The sequence below is a fragment of the Condylostylus longicornis genome, unplaced genomic scaffold (assembly GCF_029603195.1).
Source record: "Condylostylus longicornis isolate FDR11 unplaced genomic scaffold, ASM2960319v2 ptg000145l, whole genome shotgun sequence".
Classification (NCBI taxonomy): domain Eukaryota; kingdom Metazoa; phylum Arthropoda; class Insecta; order Diptera; family Dolichopodidae; genus Condylostylus; species Condylostylus longicornis.
Genome location: NW_026578113.1, coordinates 1,007,825 through 1,034,312, shown reverse-complemented (window position 1 = coordinate 1,034,312; position 26,488 = coordinate 1,007,825). Strand labels below are relative to the sequence as shown.

At 26.8% G+C, this 26,488-nt stretch overlaps 10 protein-coding genes across 10 annotated transcripts; 5 read left to right on the top strand and 5 right to left on the bottom strand.

Annotated features, from left to right (window-relative positions):
- The first annotated feature begins 808 nt into the window (after positions 1 to 808).
- On the top strand, positions 809 to 2,121 carry LOC129615753 (E3 ubiquitin-protein ligase TRAIP-like). Its single transcript, XM_055531125.1, has 2 exons — positions 809 to 1,121; positions 1,234 to 2,121. Exons 1-2 carry the CDS (start codon positions 1,009 to 1,011, stop codon positions 1,961 to 1,963), a joined length of 843 nt encoding a protein of 280 aa, XP_055387100.1. The 5' UTR covers positions 809 to 1,008; the 3' UTR covers positions 1,964 to 2,121.
- Positions 2,122 to 2,161: 40 nt separating this feature from the next.
- LOC129615735 (deoxyribodipyrimidine photo-lyase) lies at positions 2,162 to 4,389 on the bottom strand. The gene is made up of 5 exons (XM_055531105.1): positions 4,206 to 4,389; positions 3,759 to 3,978; positions 2,947 to 3,672; positions 2,445 to 2,879; positions 2,162 to 2,359 (listed from the first exon to the last, which is right to left on the bottom strand). The coding sequence occupies exons 2-5, from the start codon at positions 3,961 to 3,963 to the stop codon at positions 2,196 to 2,198; spliced, it is 1,530 nt and encodes a 509-aa protein (XP_055387080.1). The 5' UTR covers positions 3,964 to 3,978; positions 4,206 to 4,389; the 3' UTR covers positions 2,162 to 2,195.
- A 642-nt stretch (positions 4,390 to 5,031) lies between these two features.
- LOC129615731 (anaphase-promoting complex subunit 2) lies at positions 5,032 to 7,837 on the top strand. The gene is made up of 7 exons (XM_055531097.1): positions 5,032 to 5,187; positions 5,254 to 5,949; positions 6,017 to 6,194; positions 6,255 to 6,668; positions 6,724 to 7,005; positions 7,063 to 7,326; positions 7,381 to 7,837. The coding sequence occupies exons 1-7, from the start codon at positions 5,128 to 5,130 to the stop codon at positions 7,821 to 7,823; spliced, it is 2,337 nt and encodes a 778-aa protein (XP_055387072.1). The 5' UTR covers positions 5,032 to 5,127; the 3' UTR covers positions 7,824 to 7,837.
- A 46-nt stretch (positions 7,838 to 7,883) lies between these two features.
- LOC129615755 (DNA polymerase epsilon subunit 3) lies at positions 7,884 to 8,533 on the bottom strand. The gene is made up of 2 exons (XM_055531127.1): positions 8,323 to 8,533; positions 7,884 to 8,259 (listed from the first exon to the last, which is right to left on the bottom strand). Exons 1-2 carry the CDS (start codon positions 8,395 to 8,397, stop codon positions 7,924 to 7,926), a joined length of 411 nt encoding a protein of 136 aa, XP_055387102.1. The 5' UTR covers positions 8,398 to 8,533; the 3' UTR covers positions 7,884 to 7,923.
- Positions 8,534 to 9,648: 1,115 nt separating this feature from the next.
- Positions 9,649 to 10,533, top strand: LOC129615717 (melanoma-associated antigen D2). The gene is made up of 4 exons (XM_055531083.1): positions 9,649 to 9,849; positions 9,913 to 10,087; positions 10,160 to 10,316; positions 10,371 to 10,533. Exons 1-4 carry the CDS (start codon positions 9,664 to 9,666, stop codon positions 10,531 to 10,533), a joined length of 681 nt encoding a protein of 226 aa, XP_055387058.1. The 5' UTR covers positions 9,649 to 9,663.
- Positions 10,534 to 10,572: 39 nt separating this feature from the next.
- LOC129615757 (E3 SUMO-protein ligase NSE2-like) lies at positions 10,573 to 11,303 on the bottom strand. Its single transcript, XM_055531129.1, has 3 exons — positions 10,976 to 11,303; positions 10,787 to 10,926; positions 10,573 to 10,722 (listed from the first exon to the last, which is right to left on the bottom strand). Exons 1-3 carry the CDS (start codon positions 11,280 to 11,282, stop codon positions 10,576 to 10,578), a joined length of 594 nt encoding a protein of 197 aa, XP_055387104.1. The 5' UTR covers positions 11,283 to 11,303; the 3' UTR covers positions 10,573 to 10,575.
- A 1,435-nt stretch (positions 11,304 to 12,738) lies between these two features.
- Positions 12,739 to 15,187, bottom strand: LOC129615722 (uncharacterized). Its single transcript, XM_055531089.1, has one exon. It carries the CDS (start codon positions 15,115 to 15,117, stop codon positions 12,901 to 12,903), a length of 2,217 nt encoding a protein of 738 aa, XP_055387064.1. The 5' UTR covers positions 15,118 to 15,187; the 3' UTR covers positions 12,739 to 12,900.
- A 906-nt stretch (positions 15,188 to 16,093) lies between these two features.
- Positions 16,094 to 19,590, top strand: LOC129615724 (E3 ubiquitin-protein ligase LRSAM1-like). Its single transcript, XM_055531091.1, has 11 exons — positions 16,094 to 16,414; positions 16,572 to 16,820; positions 16,877 to 17,290; positions 17,345 to 17,437; positions 17,501 to 17,548; positions 17,636 to 17,744; positions 17,806 to 17,915; positions 17,991 to 18,368; positions 18,435 to 18,515; positions 18,586 to 19,065; positions 19,135 to 19,590. The coding sequence occupies exons 1-11, from the start codon at positions 16,295 to 16,297 to the stop codon at positions 19,255 to 19,257; spliced, it is 2,205 nt and encodes a 734-aa protein (XP_055387066.1). The 5' UTR covers positions 16,094 to 16,294; the 3' UTR covers positions 19,258 to 19,590.
- Positions 19,591 to 21,922: 2,332 nt separating this feature from the next.
- Positions 21,923 to 23,127, bottom strand: LOC129615756 (E3 ubiquitin-protein ligase TRAIP-like). Its single transcript, XM_055531128.1, has 4 exons — positions 23,008 to 23,127; positions 22,430 to 22,951; positions 22,325 to 22,366; positions 21,923 to 22,249 (listed from the first exon to the last, which is right to left on the bottom strand). The coding sequence occupies exons 1-4, from the start codon at positions 23,121 to 23,123 to the stop codon at positions 22,012 to 22,014; spliced, it is 918 nt and encodes a 305-aa protein (XP_055387103.1). The 5' UTR covers positions 23,124 to 23,127; the 3' UTR covers positions 21,923 to 22,011.
- Positions 23,128 to 24,228: 1,101 nt separating this feature from the next.
- LOC129615715 (cap-specific mRNA (nucleoside-2'-O-)-methyltransferase 2) lies at positions 24,229 to 26,488 on the top strand. The gene is made up of 2 exons (XM_055531079.1): positions 24,229 to 25,157; positions 25,216 to 26,488. Exons 1-2 carry the CDS (start codon positions 24,331 to 24,333, stop codon positions 26,393 to 26,395), a joined length of 2,007 nt encoding a protein of 668 aa, XP_055387054.1. The 5' UTR covers positions 24,229 to 24,330; the 3' UTR covers positions 26,396 to 26,488.

Sequence of the window (26,488 nt, the reverse complement as noted above, 5' to 3'; positions counted from 1 at the left end):
TGGGAACCGAGCTTTATGTAACTTCTATCAAATCAAAAAATTGCCTATAGCCATAAATTTAACTTTCCTGTCTTTCCAGGAAACAAAAATCCAATTGTAATTCAGACAATCAATTTTGACAACTTGCAGTAATTTACTAATTTAATTTTACTTCAACTTTCGCTTATTCATTCAACTATTTCAAAATATATTGAAATATTTAAATAACATATTCATAGTTTATGGGCGTTTTCGTTAACAACAGATCCGGGTCTGTCAAAAAATATATCTGTTCGTTTTTTTAGTTCTGATCGCCTTAAAAGCTTAACATTCATATTGTCTCAGATTAGTCTAATTTCAAATTCAGGTGATTGAAAAACATTTTCTGATTTGACAGAATGATTTCATAGATCAGATTTTCTGATCTAATTCAACTTCTGAGATAATAAACGAAAATGCCTTATAAATAACCTAACTTCGCATCCAACAAATCTATGGAAAAATATGATAAAAATCTGATGTCCAATATTTCATCAAAATCCACTTTGGTTTGGTTGTAATATAGTTATAATATAATAATTTTTTATTTTGTTGGTTTTGTTAAATAAAAGCAAAAGTTAAGTTCGAAACTAAATTAGTTCAAATTCTTGTGTTATTTATTGTAAACAAACTAGGTTAACAACTAAACACAACTGTTAAAGCGCTCATTACTCGGTTAATTTACTAGTTACTTTGCTTAAAAAACTTCTAAAGCAGACTAGGTTACCATTATTTATTGGGATCGCATTAATTTATTGTAGAACATTTTGACGTAACAATATGTCAGTAATGCTTGAAATTAACTTCAATCCTTTATTCTTACTCTGAGTATGACAAATAACGAGTAAAACAACAGCTGATAAAAATACTAATATTTTTGTTATGTCAAGAGTATTAAACCAACTAAAAGATTTTTGATAAGGATTTTTACAGTGTTTGTGGAGCGCAAAGATTTTTTTTGAAATTCTCCAATTCTAAAATAATTTCAAAATGGACATAAATTGTCCAATATGTTCAGATAATTTTAATGTTGTTGCAGATGTAAGATCAACACTTTGTGGACACGTATTTCATTATGATTGTATCACATCATGGTTGGAAAGGTAAGTAAATTTAAAGTAAATATATGAAAGGTAAGAACAATAAGCATAAATATGTATAATAAATTTCAATATCTTATCTCTTTGTCTCAAATATTGATAATCAATCAATTAGATCATCTTCGTGTCCTCAATGCAGAAAACAAGTGGCAGTTTTTAACTTGCATAGAATTTTTTTAAATTTTGAAAATGAAAATGAATATCATCACAATCGGGAGTGTGATGCAGAAAACTTGAGAAAACATTTGGAAACTTTACAATTAGAAAATGATTCCTTAAGGAATGAAAATCGTACAATAACAGAGAATTTCGAAGAACTCCAAGTGATTAATATGTCTTTGGAAGAAATGAAGGAGAACGCACCTAATCTTGATGCTGAACAATTAAATAAACAGTTGCAGTATGCTTTAGGACAGAACCTAGTATTGGAAACTGACTTAATAGTATGCAAAAATGAATTAGCCGAAATGAAAATGAAAAATTTAACTCTTACTGAAGAAACTTTACCTAGTGCAAAAAAGCTGATCGATAGTTTACAAAAGCAATTAGAAAAATTGAGCGTGATGGGGTTAAGTAGTGAATCAGATGAGAGTGTGATTTCACGAGAAAATAGTATTGAAGGTGTGAATCGTGCAGACATCACTAATCTGCATGATGTAGGTTGTAGATCTGAAAAATCACAATTTAGGAAACGAATAAACAATTTAAAGAAGTCAACTTTCTTTAAACATAATCGTAATGCTACAAATTCCGACGTAGACCTTTTACATGGTCTTGATGCAGAGGACGAAGAGAAAGCTTTCGAAAATTTAATAAAGCACATAAGAATTCAAGAAGAAACATAAAAGTTAATTCTTCAAATTCGTTCAGTTTTAGATTTTCTGTTACAAATACGTTATCTTATTCTAAAAAATGTTTTATTGCATAAATACATAATATGTACATATTTTTATACAAATTAAGATTTTTATAATACTTTATAAAATTAAAGAAAGTTATTAATTAACAAATCAAATATTTAAATGTGTATTGGTGCATAAGTACTTTTAAATTGACGTAGGTAGTTAACTTAGTTGTTTATTTTTTAGGTTTTTTATAAATTTTACCACCATATCGTGATACAAATGCGACTACATCAAATTTTCTTTTACAGCCAGCATAATTCATGTAACGAATTTTACCAAATATAGGTCTTTCAGTCCAACCCTGATCGTGAATCCCTCCAATAGACCACATGCAACCTGCGAATTGAAAAAACGTTAAAAAGTCGTACACAAATTTTTAATAAGTGTAGGAACCCATGTAGCTAACATAAAATGAATTTACCTACATATCCGTTAGGATCTCTACCATCTAAACTATACTTATCATTTAGATATACTGCAATTTTTAAAGCTTTTTCCGGAGTATCTGTCCATTCAAGAATTTTTTTTGCCCAATACATTCTTAAAAACCCGTGCATTTTTCCTTCTTCAACTAATTGAATTTGTGCTGAGTTCCACAAATCATCATGAGTTTTTGATAATTCAAAATCACTTTTAGTATAAATGTATTCTCTCTTATCTTTCCTGTGATCATTTAGTGTTTTCAAGGCCCAGGATGTAAGACCTTGAAGATTATCATAATTTTCATTATAAAAGCAAAAATTATCAGATAATTCTCTTCGAATAATAGCTTCCTCACAAAAAGCTGCAACAGAATCAGGAAATTTTGATTTATATTTCTTAACAGTCAATATAGCTCGTTGAACAGATATTTGCCCTACATTTTTTTTAAAGTTAATTTTAGAAACTGAATTCCTTTTTAATTTATTTGATTTTTAATATACCGAAATGAAACCATGGTGAAAGATTTGATAATGCATTCTGTAGAGGGTCATTGCGCTTATCGTTATATATTTTCAGTCGATTTTCACAAAATGACTCCAAATTTATACATGCTGCTGTATAACCTGGTTGCGCCCATTCAACTTCTTCTACATCCATGTTAACTTCAAGAGATTCAATTGCACTTTTCCAATCAACAGACTTGTAACTAAATTTACTTTTAAAATTATGTTTTATCAATGGCGGAAATTCTGTTAAAAATGTATTTAATTTGTTATTTATCTTGTTCCGTATAGTTCTTGCAGCATACTCCTGTTTATCAGAAGCCTCCCATACAGGAACAATATTATGAGCATCTACTTGACATAATGGAATATTCGAGGGTAGATTCTTTTTTACATCGTCGACCCATTTTGTTGGTACTCTTAACGGACTAAAATCACATACAATTCCTCCAATATTAAATTTCTCTAAAAACTCTGGTATTTTTTCAGTTGCATATCCGATTAATAAATGAAATTGAATATTAAGATCTTTACAATCTTTTTCTACTTCTTTTAAACCATTCAACATAAATTTGTAGTGTCGTATAGTAGCATCTAAAAATTTTGGAACCAAACAGAAACAACAATATAAAGGAACTTCATTTTTGAGAGCTAGTTTTTGAGCAAACAAAAATGCCCAATTATCTTGAACACGTCCATCTCTAGACATCCAGTAAACAATTCCTTTGAATAAAATATAAATATGAATCAAAACATGATTTTAATGAAATATTTAGTCACAATAAAGGCATTTATAATCTACCAATCACCTTCACTCTCTTCGGGAACTTCTTTTGCATCTGATAATATCCGAATTCTTCTTTTATTAAAATTAAAATCCAAAATTGAATCTGCAGTATTTTCACGATTCTTTTCAAAATTTTCAACAAATAAGCCAACATTTGTGCTTCTGGAATCGGAAAGTTTTAATATTTTTGCTGAAGTACTTGGTATATCACTGGAATTTCGTTTCATATTGGAATTAAAGATCTGCAGAAAGTAAAATACAACTGATTATGCTAGAGGTTTATTTTCTTACATTATAAATAAAGTGTGCAACTTAAATTTAAAATTCATATTACATGACTGTAAGTAAATATGCCTGACAATTTTATATTTACGAATAAATACGAGTACTCGACTCATAAATACATGAATGTAAATTCAAAATAAAAAATTTATATTGCAATATCAGGCATGCTTACATGCATACATACTTCGTTTAATTTCTATTTCTCAAAAACAATTCAAAATTACATACAGAATATCTCTTTATAATTTTATTAAAATATTTTTGATGATACAATTTATTTTGGAAGCCTTGGTTAAAAATAGCTTTAAAATATCTTGATGTGTTTGCCAACATCAAAATTGCAACAATATTCTGTACGATTTAAAATCTCAATGCTGCCTGGGCAGTGTGCATTTCAATGCAAATAACTGAAATTCCAAGTTGGTATCAGGATTGGGTATCAAATTGGGTTAGCTCAGTTTGACCAAAATAACCGATTAACCCACTACTAGTCCCAACCGTATAACAAGACTTAAAAATACATACATATGTATATATACATATATATTTTTTCGAGTTAAATTGTCAATAATGGGTAAAATTATAATTGCATTGAGTTAACTTGACTTCAGTTAGAACTTTTGACCAAAAGTTAAAAAATACTTTTAATTTAATTGAAAAGAAGGCCATCAAATTTAATTTGATCAAAGATTATGAGCCTGATCGTGTATCTAGCTATTTTATTCGCCAAGAGAAAAGAAAGTGAGGAACAATTATATATTCTTTTATGTGAAAATAAATTCTTCAAATTTTTATTAATTTTTGTATGTGAAAATAAATTTTTTTGATATTTTGATTCATAATATTATGTTATGTGTTCATCGATATTCGATATTAATCACGCTCAGATTTATTATGACGTTTTAATTTCATACGCCTGTAAAACTTCAAAAAATAGAGGCTTCATGTGACAGTGTTAGTTATTGGTATCGATTGCTGTTTTGTTTTGATTACATATTTATTGTGCCGGCAATGGTATAACATTAACAAAATTCTGAATTAAATATATTGGATTATAGAAGCCAGATCTAAACCAGAATCAATAAATACTGTATTTAAAACATATAATGGATTTTGATTTACTCTGGGAAAAAACTTGTAATCTATTTCCTGTTTTAAAGAAAAAGGTTCGCTATATTACTATAATATGAAACTTTTTTTACTACAGCACACTAATGCTTTATTTTTTCAAGATTGAAGTTCTTGAGCTACTGAATCCAGATGAAATAGAATTCGTCGCTTATGAGTTGCAGAACCTTAATATTAGTGGTATTATTTATAAAACCGTATTTTTAGAAATTAATGAAATATTGCGCCGTGATATTGTACTAAAGTTTTGGTCGCACTTTCATAAGAAAAAGGATTCTGAATATGTGTTCTTTCAGTTTCAATTAGCAGTATCTGAATTACACAAATTTCACCAAGATATCCAAGAAATTTTAAGGAGATTGGCAATTTTAAGAGACCTTACAAAATTTGAAAATTTTAATATTGAGGAGGATGAATTTGAAAAATTCAACAATGTTTTTAAAAGTTCCCTTTTGTCACAGTTACCAGCACATTATAATGATATTGTGTATACATTTTATAGCATTTCATTTAAAGTTTTTGTCAATAGTCATCAGTTAGCAGAAACAATGGATGAAGATGAAATGGATGGTATAGATGAAATTAAATGCAATGGGTGCGAAATGGAAACTGAAAATTGTAGGTGTCAAAGATTGATATGTGCGTTCAATAAAACTAACGAATATTTAACAAATATGAATTTACTCGACCGATTATCTGGCTATACACTTACCTCCTTAATCCAGGAAAGAATTGCAGCATATGTGAGAGATACATGTCAGGGTATTTTTGATAAATCTCATTTGGATAATTTAAAAAAAGTAGGTATTTATCTATTATGTATGTCTTTATGTGTAAATATTTTTTTATTTATTATTTTACTTGAAGTGGCTAGAATCTATTGTATTTAATTGGCTGACACGGATTTATAATCGGGGAAGTCTACTTGTTGAAAAAGAAAGCAAAATATCAATTATAATACAAGATTTTAATATAAAGTTTTCATATTACTTATGGGAAACATATGGAAAAATCATAATCGAACAATTTTTTAGCATTATAATCGGTAGATATTAAAATGTCGATAAAATAGTTTTAAACGATTTACATATTCTTTTATTTAAAGATTATCCGGACTCTCAACCTGCAATTGATGATTTGAAAGTTTGTTTGGAAAAAATCGATCTGCGTCAGCATTTAATAACAACGCTTAAACAATCACTTGAAGTTCGCTTATTGCATCCTGGAGTGAATACGATGGATATTTTAACAGGATATGTAGCTGCTATTAAAGCCATTAGGCATTTAGATAGCAGTGGAGTACTTTTGGAAACTGTCACAGAGCCTGTAAAGGAATATTTGAGAAGGCGCAATGATACAGTACGTCGTGTTGTTACAGGATTAACAGAGGAAGGCCCAACAGATCTAGCAGAAGAATTAGCTAAAAGCGAAACCTTAAAGGAAAATGTTGATGTTAACGGAAAAGACGAAATGGTAAATTGGGAAATGTGGCAGCCAGATCCAGTCGATGCAAACCCATGTATAATAAGAAAATTATTTTTAAAGTACTTTTAATATAAAATTTTGAATTGCAGCATTGAAAGCTAATCGAAAGAATAGATCTGCTGATATTATTTCAATGGTAGTTGATATTTATGGTAGTAAAGAGTTATTCGTTAGTGAATATAGAAGTTTACTTGCGGATAGATTACTAACACAGTTGGATTTTAATCCTGAAAAAGAAATAAGAAATTTGGAATTATTAAAATTGCGATTTGGTGAATCCCTCTTACATAATTGCGAAGTTATGCTAAAAGATATTAGTGATTCTAAACGGATAAATACCCATATATTGAGCGACATAAATTATAGTAGTAGTAAGTATTTCAATTAACACATTTTAATACATTTTTTTATGAATCCATTTGCTCCAGACAAATCATTTGAAATTTCATCACTCATACTTTCCGCGCAATATTGGCCCACATTTAATAAAGAAACGCTTGAGTTACCAGATGAAATACAAGAAGAATTCAAAAAGTACACAAAATCTTATGAAGCATATAAAGGAAATAGAACCCTTAACTGGAGGCATGTGACGGGGAAAGTAAACATTGAAATAGAGTTAGCTAATAAAAAACTCGATATGACGGTGACACCAACTCAAGCCATTATCATCTATCATTTCCAAAATAAGAGTATACGCACATAAATATATGTACGTATTTTTTTTAACAATTTAATTTTTTTAGATGAGTGGAACTTAGAAGATTTAAGTCAAATTATGAAAGTACCGCAGTCAATACTTCGTAAGCGAATAATATTTTGGCAAACGCAAGGTCTAATTAAGGAAACCAAAGCTGATGTCTATACATTAATTGATGAAAGTGAAGAAACTACCATCGACGATATTTCAAATCAAGAAATGTTGGAGGAAGATGAAACTGAAAGCGCAATGGCATCCGCGAGTGATCAACGAGAAGAAGAATTGCAAGTGTTTTGGTCGTATATTGTTGGAATGTTAACAAATCTAGATTCTTTACCTATCGAAAGAATTCATCAAATGCTAAAAATGTTTGCTTCCCATGGACCTGGGATAGAATTTTCTCAGGAAGAATTGAAAAACTTTTTGCAACGGAAAGTGAGAGAACATAAATTAATATTCGCTGGTGGGGTGTACCAATTAGCAAAATAATTTTTGTAAACATGAATGAAGTATATATGTATATACTATACATTAAACAACCAATTCTTACAAATTTGTATATTTTCTTTAGTGAACCAAAAATTAACATTTAATCATCATCTGGTATAATAACTGTATCAGGCTCTTGTTCATTGTCGCGCTTTTCTGCCGCTTCAGTAATGTCTTCCTTTTTAGCTGCAGCTGCTGAAGCTTTACTATCTTTTTTGTCTTTCATATTTTTTCTGTAACTCTCGAGCTCTTCATTTAAAGGTCCAACAAAACTTTCGAATTCTAGTTGATCTAAAGCATCTAAAATATTTTTTGCTGTGATAGTTTTTAATTTAGCTTTGCGCGCCAATGTTGTGGATGAAGCTGTTAAATAAATTACAAATACAGATGCAGCTCTTGCTATCGCTGCTCTCGCTTCTTTGCTAACAAATGAATTCTTTGAAAAAAAAAAAGCTTTTAATTGAAATAGTTTCATGCGTATTAATATAAACAACTTTACCGGTGGTAATGCATCCTTAATTAGTCTAGTAACCACAGCTGTAGGAAGATTTAAGTCTTCAATCCTTTCCACCATTATATACCGTAAATGTATCAAAAAAATTGTTCTTTTCAAAAAAATATAGGTTAAAATATAATTTGAAAAAAAAAGAAATTTTCTTAACTTTTAAGTTTGGTCAGACAAAAATGAAACTTTGTTATGATTGATTACTCTGTTTTATGGTGAGCGTGTATATGTACGCGATAAATATCAAGTATATAATTTGGGGAAAATATCGATACTATAGCGATCGTCTTTTCGATTTATCTCGAATTATTTATTATCTTATTTTCGATTATTTTTTTTTGGACTTGGAAAGGCATACCAAGTGTCATAAGATGTCAGAATTTTAAAAACCCAAAGCACTGGAAGAATTTGAGGAAGAATTTGCAATTTGGGATTAAGTTGGTAAGGCAGGAGTTTGAATTCAAGTTTAAGGATAGCAGCACAAATGTAGCAATCCAAAATCTAAACACGATAAAAACAATGTTCAGATAAAATATCTCACTGAATATTGAAATGAATAGGCTTTCAGTTGTCTAAAATCAAAATTTCTTTTTCTCTTATGTCAAGTTAATCAAATGAGTCTAATTTTTAATCAAATAAATCTGATGACAAAAATAAAAAACTTATTATAACCAGATTGTTTAAGAAATTTTAAAATTAAAAAAATTTGATTTTTCATGAAAGAATAATTGACTCCATTTTTTTATAAAAAATATTTTCTCTTATCAAGGTTAAAATAATGGAACAAACGACGGAATGTTAATTATTTTACAACAATACCATATCAGAATTACGATAAATATATATATGAATTTATTCAATAGCATCAATAGCATTTGAAATGTCGATGTTTTTTCCCTCGGATAGCATAAAGCTCAAAATTGGTCTTCTTTTTTCATGGTTAGAGCTTAACATTCAAATCACGCTCTACGGAATAAAAAAAAATTTTCAAGTTTCACAGAGCCAAAATAATTTTTAAATTTTTTAATACACATAGTCGTTTTATTTTTGATGTTGTCAAGAAATAACTCAGAGTTTGGTGTGTTTTTACCGGATGTGAGAACTCATTTATTAGCAAAACATAACAACAATCGACGACAGGTCTTTTAACTTTTACTTCATTATTGATCTATTTTGATTTTGATCTTTCACACTATTAGTTCGATGTGTGTTTATTCTTATTGGCAACCCTTTACAACAACAGCTTGTTTGTTTATCTATATATATAAATTTTTGTAGTATTTCATTACTTCGTTTGTTTTTGTATAAAGTTTGTTTGAAAACATAAAAATTAAAATGTCTTCTCAAGGATATTCGCCGTATACTATGAATGAATATATAAAAAATGTGGTAAAATTAATACTCAATAATTCGACTGCGAAGTTACCAATTAAGAAATCAGATATAATTACAAACGCTGTTGGCGGGAATACAAAGTTTTTTAATGATGCTGTTAATGGAGCCAAAGAAATTTTATTAGATGTAGATATTTTAGTTATAAAATTGTAATTTTTTTTTTATGATGCATAATTTTAACGATTACAGGTATATGGAATTAAGCTTCATGAAGTACCTGAATCAAAATCCACAAAATCTTATATTACTACTTCAACTTTAGAATCTTCTGTTTTGGAATTAACCGAAAAACAAAAACCTGAATTAACACTATTATTTTTAGTTCTATCATATATATTTATGAAAGGTGAACCCGTTAATGAAGGTAACTTTGTGTTATTGTGGTACTTTTTATGCATGTACATATGTACATAATGTAACTAAAATAAAATTGTAGAAGTCGTGATTGAATATTTAAAAAAATTGAAAATTCCTATGGAAGAACCTAACGATAGTTTTCCATTTGTTGTAAAGAAGCTTTTAACGGAAACATTTGTTAAACAACTTTATTTGAAAAGAACCAAAGTTCAACCAATATCAGCCAGTGAAGCAGAGTAAGATACCAACAAATTTAAAATTTAAAATTTTTACCTTTTTCTCTTTTTAAGGTATATTCTTGAATGGGGATACAGAGCTCAAGAAGAATTTTCAAAAAAAGATATTCTTGATATTGTAGCAAATATTTTGCAAAAACCTGCTGTCTGTTTTGTAAGGCAGCATTCTGAAGTTCGTCAGAAAGCTGTGGAAATGGAAATTGAAGTAGAAAATTAAAAAGAATATTAATATGTACATATTTTTGATCTAGTTTTTATATTAATCCCTGTTAAGCATTCTCTTCAATTTCAACTTAAATCCTAAATCTTCCTCAAGAGAAGTTTTTTTAATTATTTCTTTATTCGTACAGCCAACGATAGGACACTTATACTTGCGATTTTCAGAAATTGTCTGAAGAATAGAGTCCTAAAAAAAACAATTCAATAATTATTTTTTGTTATACTTATGAAAAACAAAAATTGATACATACCTTTTCATAATAATGGCCACAAATCTTATTTTTGAGAGGATTTTGCATTCGTTTTTTAGTTATGGGATCAATGTCACTGATTTCTGCAGTCATTTCAAAATCTTCATCTTGAACTAAATTTCTATGGTTCTCACTAGAACCTAATATTCAGCATTAAGTAAACGTTAAGAAAAGTAAAGCAAAAGTTACCTATTATTTCTGATATTTTTTCAATCCAATCTTCGTAATATTTACTTGTTCGAACATTCGTATTAGAATTGTTTCTGAGTTCTCTATATTTTGATTCAAATTCCTCTATGTTTTGCGCATCTTTGGACTTTTCAATACATTCGTCAACAATTTTAGCATTTGAGGCTATTGAAGCTATGTCAAAAATAAATTTCTCAAATACTTTTTTATCATTTAAAGTTTCATCTCCATATTGCAAAGCTAATTCGGCGGTTTTTGCAATACTAAAAGTTACTGCCTCAATTTTATTATTCAAAATAGCAGACATTCTATATAGAAACTATTTAAAAATTATAAAAAATTCGCGAGGTGCAATAAAATAAAGATTTATTTCCTATTTAAATCTTGTGGTTATTGTAATGAAGAATTGCAACGAAAAATTTATAATTTAACTTTATAATACACTAGTGTTTGTTTATATGCTTGGATTGGCATATACAATATAATACTAATATATCGAACATAAATAAATATCGATGATCTTTTAAACATCGAAATCGAGAGTCGTGTCAATTCATTGCATTCAATACATACATATTTGAAGAAAATTTAAAACTTCGTGTCAGCGCTTTGACATTTCGACCGTATAACAAAATTGTGATTTGAAAAAGCGTTAAACTTCCTTATGGTATAAGAATTTTGTTTGGTTCAATATTGTTATTGAATATTTTTACATTTTTTCTTTTATTTTTCTTTTATAATAATGATAACATAAAGACCGTTTTTCCCGCAATTTCTTTTTTTCAAATTAAAAATGACGTTTGCAGCAACATATAAATAAACGTTAATAAAATGAAGCTATAGAAACAGCAAATAGAATGAAAATTTCTTTTTTTCTTATGTGTTACATTGCACATTTCATATTGGATAAAATCGATAACCAGATATTTATATACACTTCTACAAATACCTAAGCAGATCTGCAAAAAAACGCTCTCAATTATTATCCATCCCAAATCAAACGTAAAGACAATAATAAAATTAACAAGTCTGCAAATCAAACATGTACAATTGCAAACAAAATTACAATATTTGTTAGCATTAAATAAAATGAGTGAAAATTTTAAAAATAAAATTTTAATGAAATTTTAAGAATAAAATGTTATACACAAAAAATATACATACATACATAATTTAATAAATTTTCTCTTAAATTGGCTACATTAGCCTTTTATTATAATGATATTATTTTTAAAGCTATACAGTAATTGCATTTTCTATTTCTAATATTAGGTATGACATGAATTAATTTAATACTTTAAATCTTGTACAATTAAAGGTAAATATGTAGATTCTTATAACATGTTTTATATACTGTATGTACATAAAAAAATTTTAATACTGATTTACTAATTTATGTGGCAAATATATATGATTCTTTTCCTTACAAAATAACAAGATAACTTTGAGACCAAATTTACTCTACATTAAATTAAAAATATAAAAAATCCACAAAAAATGTTTTGTTTTTGTGTATTTCTGTATGTACATACGTATATTAAAAAAAAATCACAGTGTTCTAGGCTCCAATTTTCCCTTTGTTTGAGGACAGTTTTCTATTTAAACTTGTTGTCATCTCTAAGAACTCTGTAGCCTTTTTGTCACATATTTTCTAACTAATGGCTCGTTTTCGATAATTCGATTACAAACTTTGTCATTTTAGTAAGTTGAACGCGAAAAGACCCTAAAAACTTAATTACGTGAATTGCAATAATGCTTTTTTAATTAACTTTTTTTTATCACGTCTTAAAATAATTTATCTTGTTCCTTATTACAAATTCAGTCAACTTATTAAGAAACATGATTGCAGTTCAATTTGGTTTTAAATTTATCTAAAACTTATTTTATATTTTACTAGATGTAAAAAAAAAAAAAATCACGAATTTTTATATTAAATCGCTTGGAAATAATTGAGATTCGCCTTCAGCAAGAAAAATTTTCATTGCCTTCAAAAGTAAAGCTACCCCTAAACACTTACGTTTTCTCATTGTCCATGAACTAGCTGGACCATAATAGTCCCCTCTTTTCATGTTAGTTAAATGCTGTAAGCCCATTGTATCTATTATAGCAGCTTCTCTGGTATATGCTTCTGCTGGTAATATATTGTGGAAAACATGCAAACATATTACCCCAGCCTCAGATTTCCAAATATCTAATATTCTAGTTAATTTATCACTTTCTGATAAGCTCTTCGACGGTGACCGAAATGAGCACATAGTTGGTTTAATTTTTGTACCAAATTTTCTAAAGCTTAAAATTTCAGTTATATCATCAACATCAAGTTTTTTAGATCGCATGTGAATTTTCATGGCATCATATAAATGTGCATACGGTCTAACACTTTTTCCTTTACCAACATAAAATATAGATAAAAGAAATTGTTTCCAAGTTTCATGTTCGTTTGTAAATTTGCTTTTAGCTGGTAAATTCTGTGATATACGTGGATCTATTAAGAAATATATGAAACTTTGTTTTAAGTTTCCTTCACGCCACTTTTTATCTGTATTTTTGTGGTTATTTTTGAATTGCACTGACATTTCTTCTTCAAATTTATAATATTCCGTAATTCTTCTAAAGAATTCTGGATTTGAAACGGTTTTTAGAAGTTCAATTGAATAATTTGGTATTTGTTTACCATTTGATGAATTTTGAACAGATAATTGTCTCTCAGGGTCTCTTTTATATTTAATTAAACGTTTTGTATACAATCTTTTGGTAGTTTTTGTAATTGGCCCAGGTGGCTCTCCAATTTTTGTCAATTCTTCTCGCAAAGCTTCAGTGTCATATTCTGATGGAACTGTTATCTGTGTTGATATTGTTGAACGACTAGAATTTAAATTTGCGCTTTTTCTATCATTTTTATTAGTGTTCATAGCTAATTTTTCTTCAAAAAATACCAGCCCTTCATCCCGATCAATGTATTGGTATTTTTCGGACATTTGATACAAAACTTGTTCGGCTTGAGAACTTTTAATTAGTGTTATATCATTTAAACATTTTTTATTTTCTTCTGGAGCTAACGCCGTTGCAAAACTAGTATCACTGTTGTACAATCTTTTTTCACGTAATGTGTTTAGAAGCTTTCCAAATGCTGTATCATCCAGCTTAAAACCCGATTTTTTTTCTTCTACTTTTTCAAATACTACATCTACTATTTCAACTGAAGTATTTGTAAAATCTACATTTTCATCTGAAATAATACCATCTAAAAGATTTTCTAAATCATCGAAATGGTATAAAATTGACTGATTTCTCTTAGATTGTTGAACCTTTTCTCTCCAACTTTGAATTAGAGAAACTCTGGAATTTTCATTTGTTCCATTTTTAGTTAGTTCATTGAGATTTTCTTCTGTAAGCTCAAACAAATTTTTTTTGGCATGATCATTCATTGTTGATGTTAAAAATGATTGATTTTCTTCAGGTTCATGAGATATTTTACCATGACTTTCGTCATTTTCATTATCTTTGATTGTATCTTGATTTTGTTCAAGTGTCTTTGTTTTATTTTTGCGTCGGTGTGTGATATTAACGAAATACGGAGATGTTATATCGAAATTGTAATTAATACGATTTGGGGTATATTTGTTTTCATCAAGTTCAGCAATAAAATCATCATTTTCATTTTTCTTTAAAAAATCTAAAGCCTTTTGCTTTTCCTTAATTCCTACCTTATTTTCAATCTTTTTTTCAAAAATAAATTTTTTAATAGTTTCTATGACCTCAAAATGACAGTCGAATACTGCATATTGAAGTGGTGTTCTATTTTCTTTATCCATTATAGTAATATCAGCTCCTTTATGTAGCAGCATTCGAACAAGTGCTTGTCTTCCACTCATAGCAGCGATATGAAGCGGGGTCAAACCGTCATCAGGTGTTGGTAAATTTGGGTTAGCTCCATAATCTAAAAATAGTTCAGTGACATTTTCCGCTAATTCCAGGTTTTCCATTCCACAACTGAAATGTATAGGGGCGAGATGTCTTTCTATTATTGTAAAATTTGGATCAGCGTTATGTTCTTTCACTAGTTTTTCAACACATTCATAATTTTCATCTTCAAGTGCATCTATTAGAGCTATTGATAAGAAATTTAATCGTTTATCCATTTTAAAATTATTAATTTTATTTTATAAATCCAAAATTCAGTAGAAGTTTAAAAAATAGGTTTTTTTTAATTAACATACTATAAATGTACTTCTATTTTTAGTAAAAGTTGGTTTATTTTTATTTTAGAATATTCAAAATAAAATCTTCAGCTAATTCAGCTGTTCTTATCAAAAAAGGTGAAAGATTTGAAAGAACTGTAGGAGTACTATTGAGAATTTCCCAAAATAAATCTTAAGGTCATTCAATATCTTCATTTGCGTTCGATTGCAATTTAAAATTATTTTTGCAGATTATCTAGTGGTAGTTTAGGGAATGGATCAAATGATTTTCCGTTCCGTTATCAATATATCATATATAATTTAAAACTAGCATTTTGGAGTGACTTACTTTATTTTTTCATCTGATGCAACTGTAATTATATTATAAATTATCATCTCGACGCTTATAGTTCCTTCACATCTTATTTACCAATTATGACTTATAAACTAGCAGCTTTCAAAAATTTATGTTGCACATTGATTTTTATATAAGTGCAACGTATGTTTTTATGATGTTACAATAGGAACTTAATCTTTAAATCTAGTGTATCGCAGAAAATTAATATTCGTGAACCGATTTAAATTGAGAGCATCAAATTTATTGAAGTTAAATTTTTTTTAAGTTATTCAATATCGAATATTAAAATAAAGACTTTCATTGAAAATATTTTCATATTCATTTTTTCGCTTTTTTGGAAAAAAACTACAAAATAGTTTCTAAAAAATATCTATGATGAACGTAAAAGGTACTGAGGTGAACAAAAATTAATTATAAAACAGCAAGAACACAAACATTTAAAAATTTTAAAAAGTTCCCAAAAAATTTAATTATTTACCACAGTACAGTTTTAGATTTACTGTTTGCTTAATCATTCTTAACAAACGTCAAAGAATTCTTTTTACTTTAAGATTATTTCAGAAAAAGTAAATAGAGATTTTTAAAATATTAATGAAAGCCTCTTAAAGTATCACATATTTATTAAAAATTTAGGAAATTAAAAAAACAAAAAACAAATTTCTTATTTACTAAAATCATTTTAATAACTGATCTTGTTAAAATTTATATTGGATTCAGGTGATAATTGGTAGATATTTTTACGACGGAGAAAATTTTGATTAGATTTGAAAATATTCATGTATGGGTTGCAAATTATCGAAAGATGAACCTCCGCCTGAATCATTACCCAGAAAAATTATTACAGAAGTTGACATGGAGAAAATCGATTATAAGAGCCGATTAGAATACAAAATATGTTTGGTAAATATGTAATACGTGCTTTTTTAAAATATTTGATGTACGATTGTAGATAATCTTTTTTACGTATGTATATGCCTATATAAAATCACTTTGAACCATTAAATAAAATAATTTTCATAGTACTAATTGCATTTTAAATGACTACTGTTAATTACAGGCAAAAGATACTCCAGAGCCAGTTTTTGATTTATCAGAATGTAATTTAAAAGAAGTTCCTTCTGGTGTTTTTATTAATTGTCGTATATTGCGTAAAGAGATTCTAATATTAAATAACAATAGATTAACGTCTTTTTGTAGTACACCGACTGGACAACTTCGTGATTTGTCCTTGTTAACCACTCTTGATTTAAGATTCAACAAAATAAAACTACTGCCAGATGAAATTTATACTTTAGAAAATCTTAGGGTAAGCTAATATGTTTAAGTTTATTATCAATACTAATTAATTATATTTGAAAATAGGAACTATTACTTGCAAAAAATAATATCGTCAAATTACCTAAAACAATAAAAAGTTTGAAATATTTAGAATTACTCGACATTTCTTGTAATAAAGTGCAATCGATAGATGAAATAAATTTAATGCCTAACTTACGTATTCTTAATATAAGTGAAAATAAGGACTTGAAACGTCTCCCCGTTATGTTGTATACATGTGACAATCTGCGAGATTTGATACTGGATAAAGATGTGATTGAATGGCCAGAAGCGGATATATTAAACCAAACAACTGACAGTATATTAAAATATCTGAGTACGGGAGAGAAAATTGATGAAACAGACAGCAATATTCCAGAAAAAACTGAAAGGACAGCTGGCGCCGTCGAAATTGCTCAGGATGCACTCAAGCTAAATACTGATATTTCGAAAGAAGATGTGAATTGATTTCAAAAAACAAAATTAAGTTTTTTTAATAAACTTTTATTTCAGGCCTTAATTAGACAATTAGACAATTTGATGAAAAGCTCCACAAAAAAGCGAAATTCTTTACAAATTATTACCGATGGATATGGAAATGAAGATGTATGTTATAACGGCGATATAAAAACCATTTATTTTATTTATTTAAACAAACTATAATTTTAGGCTCTTTTTGAGGAAATACAATTAAAACAACAAAAAATGAAGAAAGAAGTAAGAACAATTGGCATACATAATAGAGTTTATAGAGTTTTCCCTAGAAATGTACTTTCTTTAAACATAAATTCCTACATTTTTTAGCTTTTGCAAACTGTTCTGCTGCAACAAAATGAAAATGAATCTTTATTCAATAAAATCCAGCAACAAAGAGATATTGAAAGAACAAAATTGATTGAAGATATTCGTAAAAGTAATTATTATAGATTTTTATTTTTTTTTTTTTTAATTTTAAGTTTATCAATTAATTATAGCTGAAGAAAATGCTAATGTAGTTATTGAAAAATTTTTGGCATTGAAAAATAATTCTGACGTAGAGCTTTTGGAAAAAGAACAATTGGAAAAAGAACGTCTGCTTGAGAAGGTTGTTTTAATAATTAGTTGTTGTTTTAAAATAGGAGAGATTTCGTAAATTTTTTTCATCTCTTTGCAATTGTAGGTTCAATTAGAACATTCTGAACTGAGGAAACAAGAAATGTTATGTATTATGAGTGAGGTTTTACGAGATGATCAATATAAATTTGAAAGTTTTTTAAACAATCGATGTGCATCTACTGTAGATATTTTAGAAAAAGAACAAGAAACATCAAAGCAACTGCAAACATTTTTTTCAAATTACGAAAGGGAGCGTGGTCTTATAATTGAAAAAATTTATGAAGATGAAGAACTGCAAAAACAAGCTGTTGCATCTTTAATATCTAAAAACGATGCGCGTTCGTGGGGTCTAATAGAACAATTAAAAATTGTTGAAACTCAATTAGCTAGTATGACTGTGTTGGAGATTGAGAAAAAACAATTTTCTAATGTAGAACAAATTGTAAGTATTTGTTTAAAGTTGATGTATGTATATAACAATCAATCAAATTTTTCTCATATTTTGCAGAATGAATTAGCTGAAAAAAGACTTCGTTTAACAAATATTTTAATGGATTTATTAGACCAACAAGAAAAACGGAAGGAACAAGTAAGTTACAACTTAATGTAAAACAAATTTATAAAAAATAAAAATTATATTCGGAAAATATTTTTAATAGTTATTGGATACACTAACAATAATGGAAGCTCAAAAATGCAACGAAGAGCAAGATTTTTGGTTATTGCAGTATCAAAAACTATTGGATTCCAGACCCCTTGAGTTTTCTGTGAAAACATCTTACTCAATTGATCCATTACTTGGATTTCAATTTCTTGTTAATGGCGTAATACATTGCCTACCGTTTTTACAAAAATTATGGCAAAATAACGATATTTGTTTAGAAAAATTAAATGAAAACGATTTAGAAAATGCTGGTATTCGAGACGAAAGAGATCGGCGTTTGATACTACTTTCAATTGAAAAATTCATCACAGAAACAAATAATACCAGTTATGCTCGTGTTCCCTCTGCTCCCGTACAAAGTCCATTAGACTCATTAAAGCCAACAAATGAATATAATGCTAAACCATCTACTTCGACAACAAAAGATAGTTCGGAGCACGAAATTTCAGAATGTGTTATTTGTATGGAAGAATATGTAAGTTATGGTTTTATTTTTTTTTTTTTATTATGTTAAATAAAATTTTATATTAACTATTTATTTTAGGTGAAAATAATTTTTATACCTTGTGGTCATATGTGCTGTTGCCTTAATTGTGAATCAAAAGTTGATTTATGTCCAATATGTAGAGGAAATATTGAGCGAAAAATTAAGGTTGTTCAACCTTAAAAAAATTTACATTTATAAATAAAAGAGCAAATCCAAAATTTGATATAAAAATTTACATATTTTTTATCGTTTAAAATTACTAAAGAATTAAATTTGTAAAAATATTAAAAAACTGCCTTATAAGCATTCTTATTTTTAATATGTAACTAAATTTTAAATGTCGATTTATTATACTGCGAAAAAAAAAATAAACAAAAAAAAATATAGCTTTTCGTTTTAGGTTTTTTTTTTTTATTAAAGATAAAATCTATATTAGAAAATTTTAACATTTACATTCATTGATAAATCAGTTTTTCACCATAATTAGAAGTTTTCTATTTGGCACATATTTTAAATAGGTTCTTATCGCTTTTAATGTAGTTTCTATTATACATATAGTAAAATATTTTGAATAGAAATAATGATATATTATGCTTATGAAGATTTTTAAAAAAAATAATTTGTTAAAAAATAAAGGCTTGTATGGGTTTGCATTGTTCTTTGTAAAAGAAAAAAAAAAAAACTAAATATAATTGCAACGTTCCTTTTGAACATAAATTACACAAGATGTTATTCTTTAAAATAATTTACATTTATATTTACGAAAATAAATTTAAGTTGTTCAAGATTTCAATATAAATTTTAAATTCTTAATAAAATTCTAATTTGTTTATCAGTTATAAATTTTTAATTATATCATTTTAATACAAATGTTTATATAAAAATTTATATAAAGTTTCAAAACGAGAAAAAATTAAAACTTTTTCATTTTTGAATTTCTTTCCATTGTGTTATTTTAAAGCAATTACATATGATATTATTATAATTCAAATTACATTTTTATTATTTTAATGCTATTGTTATTTACTGATTTTGAAAAAATTAAAAATTTTGTTAAACTTTTATCTATACATATATATATACCATAATTAATTTTTATAAATAAAATTTTAGTATTATTTGATTTATTAAAATACTGTATCTATTTTAAGAAAAGGGCAAAAAATATCTATTTTATTAGTTGAAAACGAGACATTCTTTTAAATGTTCTCATTATGATAAAATTGAAATTTTCTATGATAAAAAATAAGTTTTGAATTGATTACTAATTTTATTATTTCATATATGTATGAATTTTAAAAATTTTATTAGTCTCCAAATTTATTTATAAGCTAAAATTTTATTCCGAGTTCACTACAAATGTATTAAAAGAAACATTTTTTTATTCCTTTTTCATGAATATGTATAAAAATATCTATAATATATATATTTGATAATCTATCTATAAATTTTTACATGCATTTTTAAAAAATAACTAAATACTATTTATTGAAAACAGAAAACCTCATGAGTAATATTTAATTAAAAAATTAAAATTAATGTATTAAATTTATTTTAAACATGGAAAATTTACTAAAACAGGTTTAATATACATAAAATATGTTGGTTTATAAAATATATTAAGAGTCTTATAAATATTGATAGAGATGTTAAATCCAGAAGAAATTTTAAAATTATGAAAAAAAAACTCCAAGTACAAAATTACAGAAATCGAAAATTAAATGGTAATTTTTAAATTTTGATTCATTTGAGTTTTTTTGTCGTTTTTTTTCTGATTCAACATCTCAACTTGTTATTTGTATTATGATATGAGTTAAATAATTATTATATACTTTTTTTTTTTAATAAAATAAAATTTTAAATAATAAAAAATTATTTACTATAATATTTTAAAATAAATTATTGTTAATTTTACGAAACTCTTTCAATTCGTTTCAAATATTACATTTGTGATAACTTGCCAAAATTAATGAAAAAAAATAAAACGATAATAAAGAAGTGTTTTTATTGTAGTAGACGTTAAGGAAATTTATCTATTTCATCTTAAAAAAATTAAAGCAATTTTTAAAAAAGTTATTTGTATATTAATGTGAATGATTAAGTAAATAATTATATACATTCGTATATATAAATTTTGGAATGAATTTTATTTTCATTAGACTCATATTTATTTATGAAAATTTATAAATTTTTGAATGGAATTATTCTTTTTTTATAATAATACCTTCGTTATAATTAGATGTTAAATATATAGATTTTTTTTTTTTCTAAACACGAACTGATATTCTTATGTTCAATTAAGAAACTCCAATATTTTTGGGTTTCTATTTTTGTAAATCATAAAAATATAGGCAATTTTTATTTTATTGTGAATATTTTTAAGGCCTAGATGAAAGTCTTACAGTACAATGTTACAAAACATTTTTATTTAACTGAAATAACTGAATAACTGAAAATTTGTAACACTTTGCCTTTAATTATTTTAAGTACATAAGAGTAGTTATTTTAAGTATCTGCTTTCTTTATTTTGCATCAGTATTCTGCGAATTGCATAAATAGATCAAATATCTTTCTAATGATCACTTGGAAAACAATTAATTTGATTAATTGAAACTTAATTTTTTATAGACAAGAATTATAAATGAGATTTGATTTTTACAATTATTATTCATAAAAATTCTCCCTAGTAGGTAAATAAAAATGTATATATAAACATCTAATTTTTATGTATTTCGAAATTGTAATTATTTTTATGCATTTTAGAAATTTTGATTCTAACTTCATATTTAATTTGTTAAAATAAAATTAAAAAATCAAATACCAATTCGTTTGTTTTTTAGAAAATTTAATGTAATAAGTAAAAACACATTTTTTTTTGGTATAATAAATATAATTAGGAAAAATTAGGAAAAAAAAATAAAATTTATGAAATCTTCATGATTCACGCTTATCTGATTTTGATGACAATTTTTTAATGATTTTTTCTTTTTCCCATTTAGATAAAATTGCTTCAACTAATTGTTCAGGTATTTCGCATACATTTTCTCCTTTTGTTTTTTTATTGTTAGTACAAACAGTATCTTCAACTTTATCGTTACTCTTTACGATTCTATTTTTCTCACTATCACTAGATTTAGTAAGGATTTTACAGTTTTTACCATTATGACTGCTTCTATAACAATGTAATCTAAAATGCATAACAAATATGCATATTATGTAAAATTATGTTTTTAAAATATTTACTTACTTTTCATGTGAAGGTCGTCTACGGCTATCTGAATTTTTAAAGCTGCCATAAAAAATGAAAATATATTTTTTAAATTATTTTAAACACTAATCCAAAAATTCTTACATTGCTGTTTTTTCCTTAATCTCTTGAAGTAACTCCAATTTCTTTATATCTTCATTTGCTTTAATAAGCAATTTTTCTTTTTCTTCCAAAATTAGTTTTAATAAAAGAATTTCATTTTGGGTATCATCCTCTATTTTAGAATTTTTTAATGATTCTTCCAAGAAAGTTATTTTCTCCTCATACTGTTTCAAGCGTTCATCTTTACCTTCGTTTTCTATTACTGCCAAACTTACCTTAAGTTCCAGTTCCTTGAATTTATCTTTGACTTCATCCATTGTTCTTGTATGGAACTCTTCCATCGATAAAAGTTTTAATACCATTTCTTGATTATCGGCGATTTTACCATCTAAATCATCTTTTAATGTCTTTAAAGACGCCTTTGATAAATACAATTCCTCTTCTAATTTAGCAGAAGGACAATTTTTGTTGAGGTGTACTTGATCTTCAGTGACGCAAGTCAAAAAGATTTTTTGCAAATTGAGTGAACTACTTGCTTGCCGACAATGTGGACATGTTCGGTGTCTAAAGGAGATAAGAATTGTAATTTAAAAATTTTTAAGTTATTTTGCTCCATTTACCCACGAGAATACCATTCTGATACACAATTAAAATGAAATAAATGACCACAAGTTGTTGTTCTAACATCTTCTGTGGGACCTATTAATTCTGTACAGATTTCACAAAATAAACTCATTATCATCCAGAATTAATCTTAGATTTATATTAAGTATGTATGTTTTTAGTAATTTCTTTTTTTCGCTTTTGCTGCTTAAATTTAAATTTAAAATTTTGGACACGACCCATTCACAACAAATATCAAAACTAATGATAAGATAAAGTATTTTTTTTAATTTTGGGGATTCCCTTTTGTTTAATTTTCTTATGTAGTTGTATTAACATAATGTTACATTCCCTATGTTTACACAACGAGCTTGGCATAAATGGTTGACACATGTTTTATTCCTCTAGCCAATAACTTTTTTGACAAACGGAATGAAACGTATGTGCTTACTTTCCCACAAAAGTAAATTTAAAAATCTTAGAATGCGACGTTCTTGATGTTTATTGATATCTTCTGATAAAATTAATTATCGAAAATAATTTGACGATAAAATTTTTTGATAAAATTACAATAACACAGAACTCTTAAATAAGTCAAATTTTATAAAAATACACATAAGTTCAATAAATTTATACACACACTTTAATTCTAGTTTACAAAGCATACTATCTACAAACCTTTCAATTTTATTTTGCACTCTACACTGTTATTTAAAACTAATTTTTTTAGTCTATTAATAAAATTTATCTACTGATTATGCCTCAGTTTCTTCCAGCCTTGTTTTTAAAGAAAAGAGTCATATATTGCAAAATATTTTCAACTTATGAATATGTTGCTGGCTATAACCGCTTTATTGGGGTTCTCGTATTAAATTTTAGCTCAGTTATCTTGGCAAAAAATCGTTATCTTTTGCTCTCGTTTGACAAAAATTATGAATTAAATTTTAATGAGTTAAATTTTAAATAAGTAGTAAGCGTCGTATATTTTGAAATAACTCTATTAAAAATAATTGATTTATTTTTTGACACTTCAAAGTATAATAAATTAAGATTAATATGCCTTGTCAGAAAATTAAATAATAATTTTTTTTGAATAAAACAATATAAGTAGGAAAAAGTAATTCCAAATCGATTGCAATCAAAAGGATTGATAATTGATCAAATCATTAAACCATATGTAAACATTTCAAATTTGGTGTCACACCGGCAAGCATAACTTCAATCGGTTTTGATTTGATATTAAATTTTTGTTTACTTTGGTATTTCCCTATAATTAGCTGAATTTTGCTAGATCTTTAAGCTACTAAATTTTTTGCTAGATGTTTTATTAAATAGTTTAAATGTCGTATAATTCAAAAGAATTTCCTATTGACTCTTTATTCGAAAAGAAAATTAGATATTTAAAACAGTCGAATTGGATTTTGCCGCATGCAAACGATTTATTTTGCACTGATTCCACTAATGAGGAAGTTGATGCTCTCCAACAGCTTAAAAGCAGCTTAAATTATACTAAATCCAAATTAAATGACTATCCAATAGAAAGATGGAGTAAACATACGTATCATCGTGATCCTGCTTCTGAAGTAAAATCGGCATTAAAATATATGGGAGCGGAGTTTGTTACTCAGGCATGGTGTAAATTTTATGAATGTCTTGAGCAATTCGAAATAGTTTCAAGTTCTGAGTTCAACAGTTTACATTTGTGTGAAGCTCCGGGGGCATTTATAACTGCTTTAAATCAATATTTATATTCGAATTTTCCAAAGAAACAGATTAAATGGAATTGGGTCTCGACTTCGTTAAATCCTTATTGTGAATCGAATCCATTAAAGAAAATGATAGTTGATGACCGATTTATTTTCCAAACTTTAGATCATTGGACATTCGGAGAAGATCTTACTGGTGATATTAAAAATCAAAGTAATATTGAGAAAATTGTTGCAGACGCCAAAAAAATTGGGAATATAAATTTGATCACAGCTGATGGATCTATAGACTGCGTTGAAAGTCCTGAATCACAGGAAGAGATTGTTTCTTGCTTGCATTTTGCCGAAATTTGTACTGCATTGTTAACTCTTTCAGAAAATGGATCATTTGTTATCAAAATGTTTACGTTATTTGACATGGCCAGTATTAGTATGATGTATTTGTTGAACTGCGTATTTCGGTTAGTTAATTAAAAATTAAAAAATTATTAGGCAGTAAAAGTTGTTTTGTTTTTTAAGGCATGTTAATATTTTTAAACCAGTTACATCTAAATGTGGAAATTCCGAAGTTTACGTGATTTGTATGGGATTTGATAGCAAAGCACCGAATTTCGATGGCTATACAACATTGATGTTGAGTAAAATTAAAGAGAACATGAAAATTCCTTCCTTGTTCAAAAAATCGCAAATTCCGTTAAATTTTTTAGAACAACATGAGGTTTATGTACGAATGTTTATGCAGTATCAAAGAAGTGCAATAGAATCTAATATTTATCACTTTGAAAATCCAACAAGAGGAGACATAAAACAATGTAGTAATATAAAACGAAACGTAGTAAATGCTTTTATTCAAAGGTACAAAGTAAAGCCTATTCCCAAGGAATGTTTAATTTTATTTAAGCAGCAGCCAATGAAAACAGAAAAATATTACAGTGATTACAGAGGTTCCTATTCTGATAGATGTCATCTAAAGGACTTGTCGGATATAGAAAAACTTAATATTTTTAAAAGTCATTTTGAGGAATTACAAAATACAATACATTTTCAACATCAGTTTTCTGAAATTTTGAGAACATCTGGAACGGAATTTATAAATTTATCATATCAATTTGGAAAACCTATTGAGAAATTAAATAGTAGTTTATTTTGCGATAGAGCATTGTTAATATTACGCGAAAAGGTGGATACAGTTTTTCCTGATCTTCGCAAAAATTCTCCTAAATTGTTAAATTCTTATTGTGAGTTGATTTTCGATTTAGAAAATAGTTTTAAAAGTGACTCTGTGGTCCTGCACTTTCAAGCAGGTTTTTCAAGTTCCGATTACGGTTTAAAGGAAAATGAATTTTTTGAGCAAATTTTTAAAAAAATTGGCTCCAGCACTAATATAAATAAAATAATATTTTATGATTTTGCTTTTTTAACTCATTCATCGACGTCTTTGTTAAAAGTATTATGGATGAACTATTTTACTGACATGAGTATTAAATATGATAGTGGAATTAACATTATAGAATTAAAAACAAGGAAAAAATCAAGTCATAGTGAAAAAGAAATCAATCACGAAAATTTGAAAAGTACATTTTTTTGTTGCATTAATATTAAGGAACTACACCAGAATGAGTTTAGCAGTGATATCAAAAGCTTCAATAATGCGGTTATTATGAAATTTTTTAATACATTATTTTCTACAGCTATTTGAGATATTGATTTATTTTATTTGTATTAAAGTTATAAAATAAAACTAAGTATATATATAAAATTCAAAAGTATTATTTCGATATTCTGTTGTTTC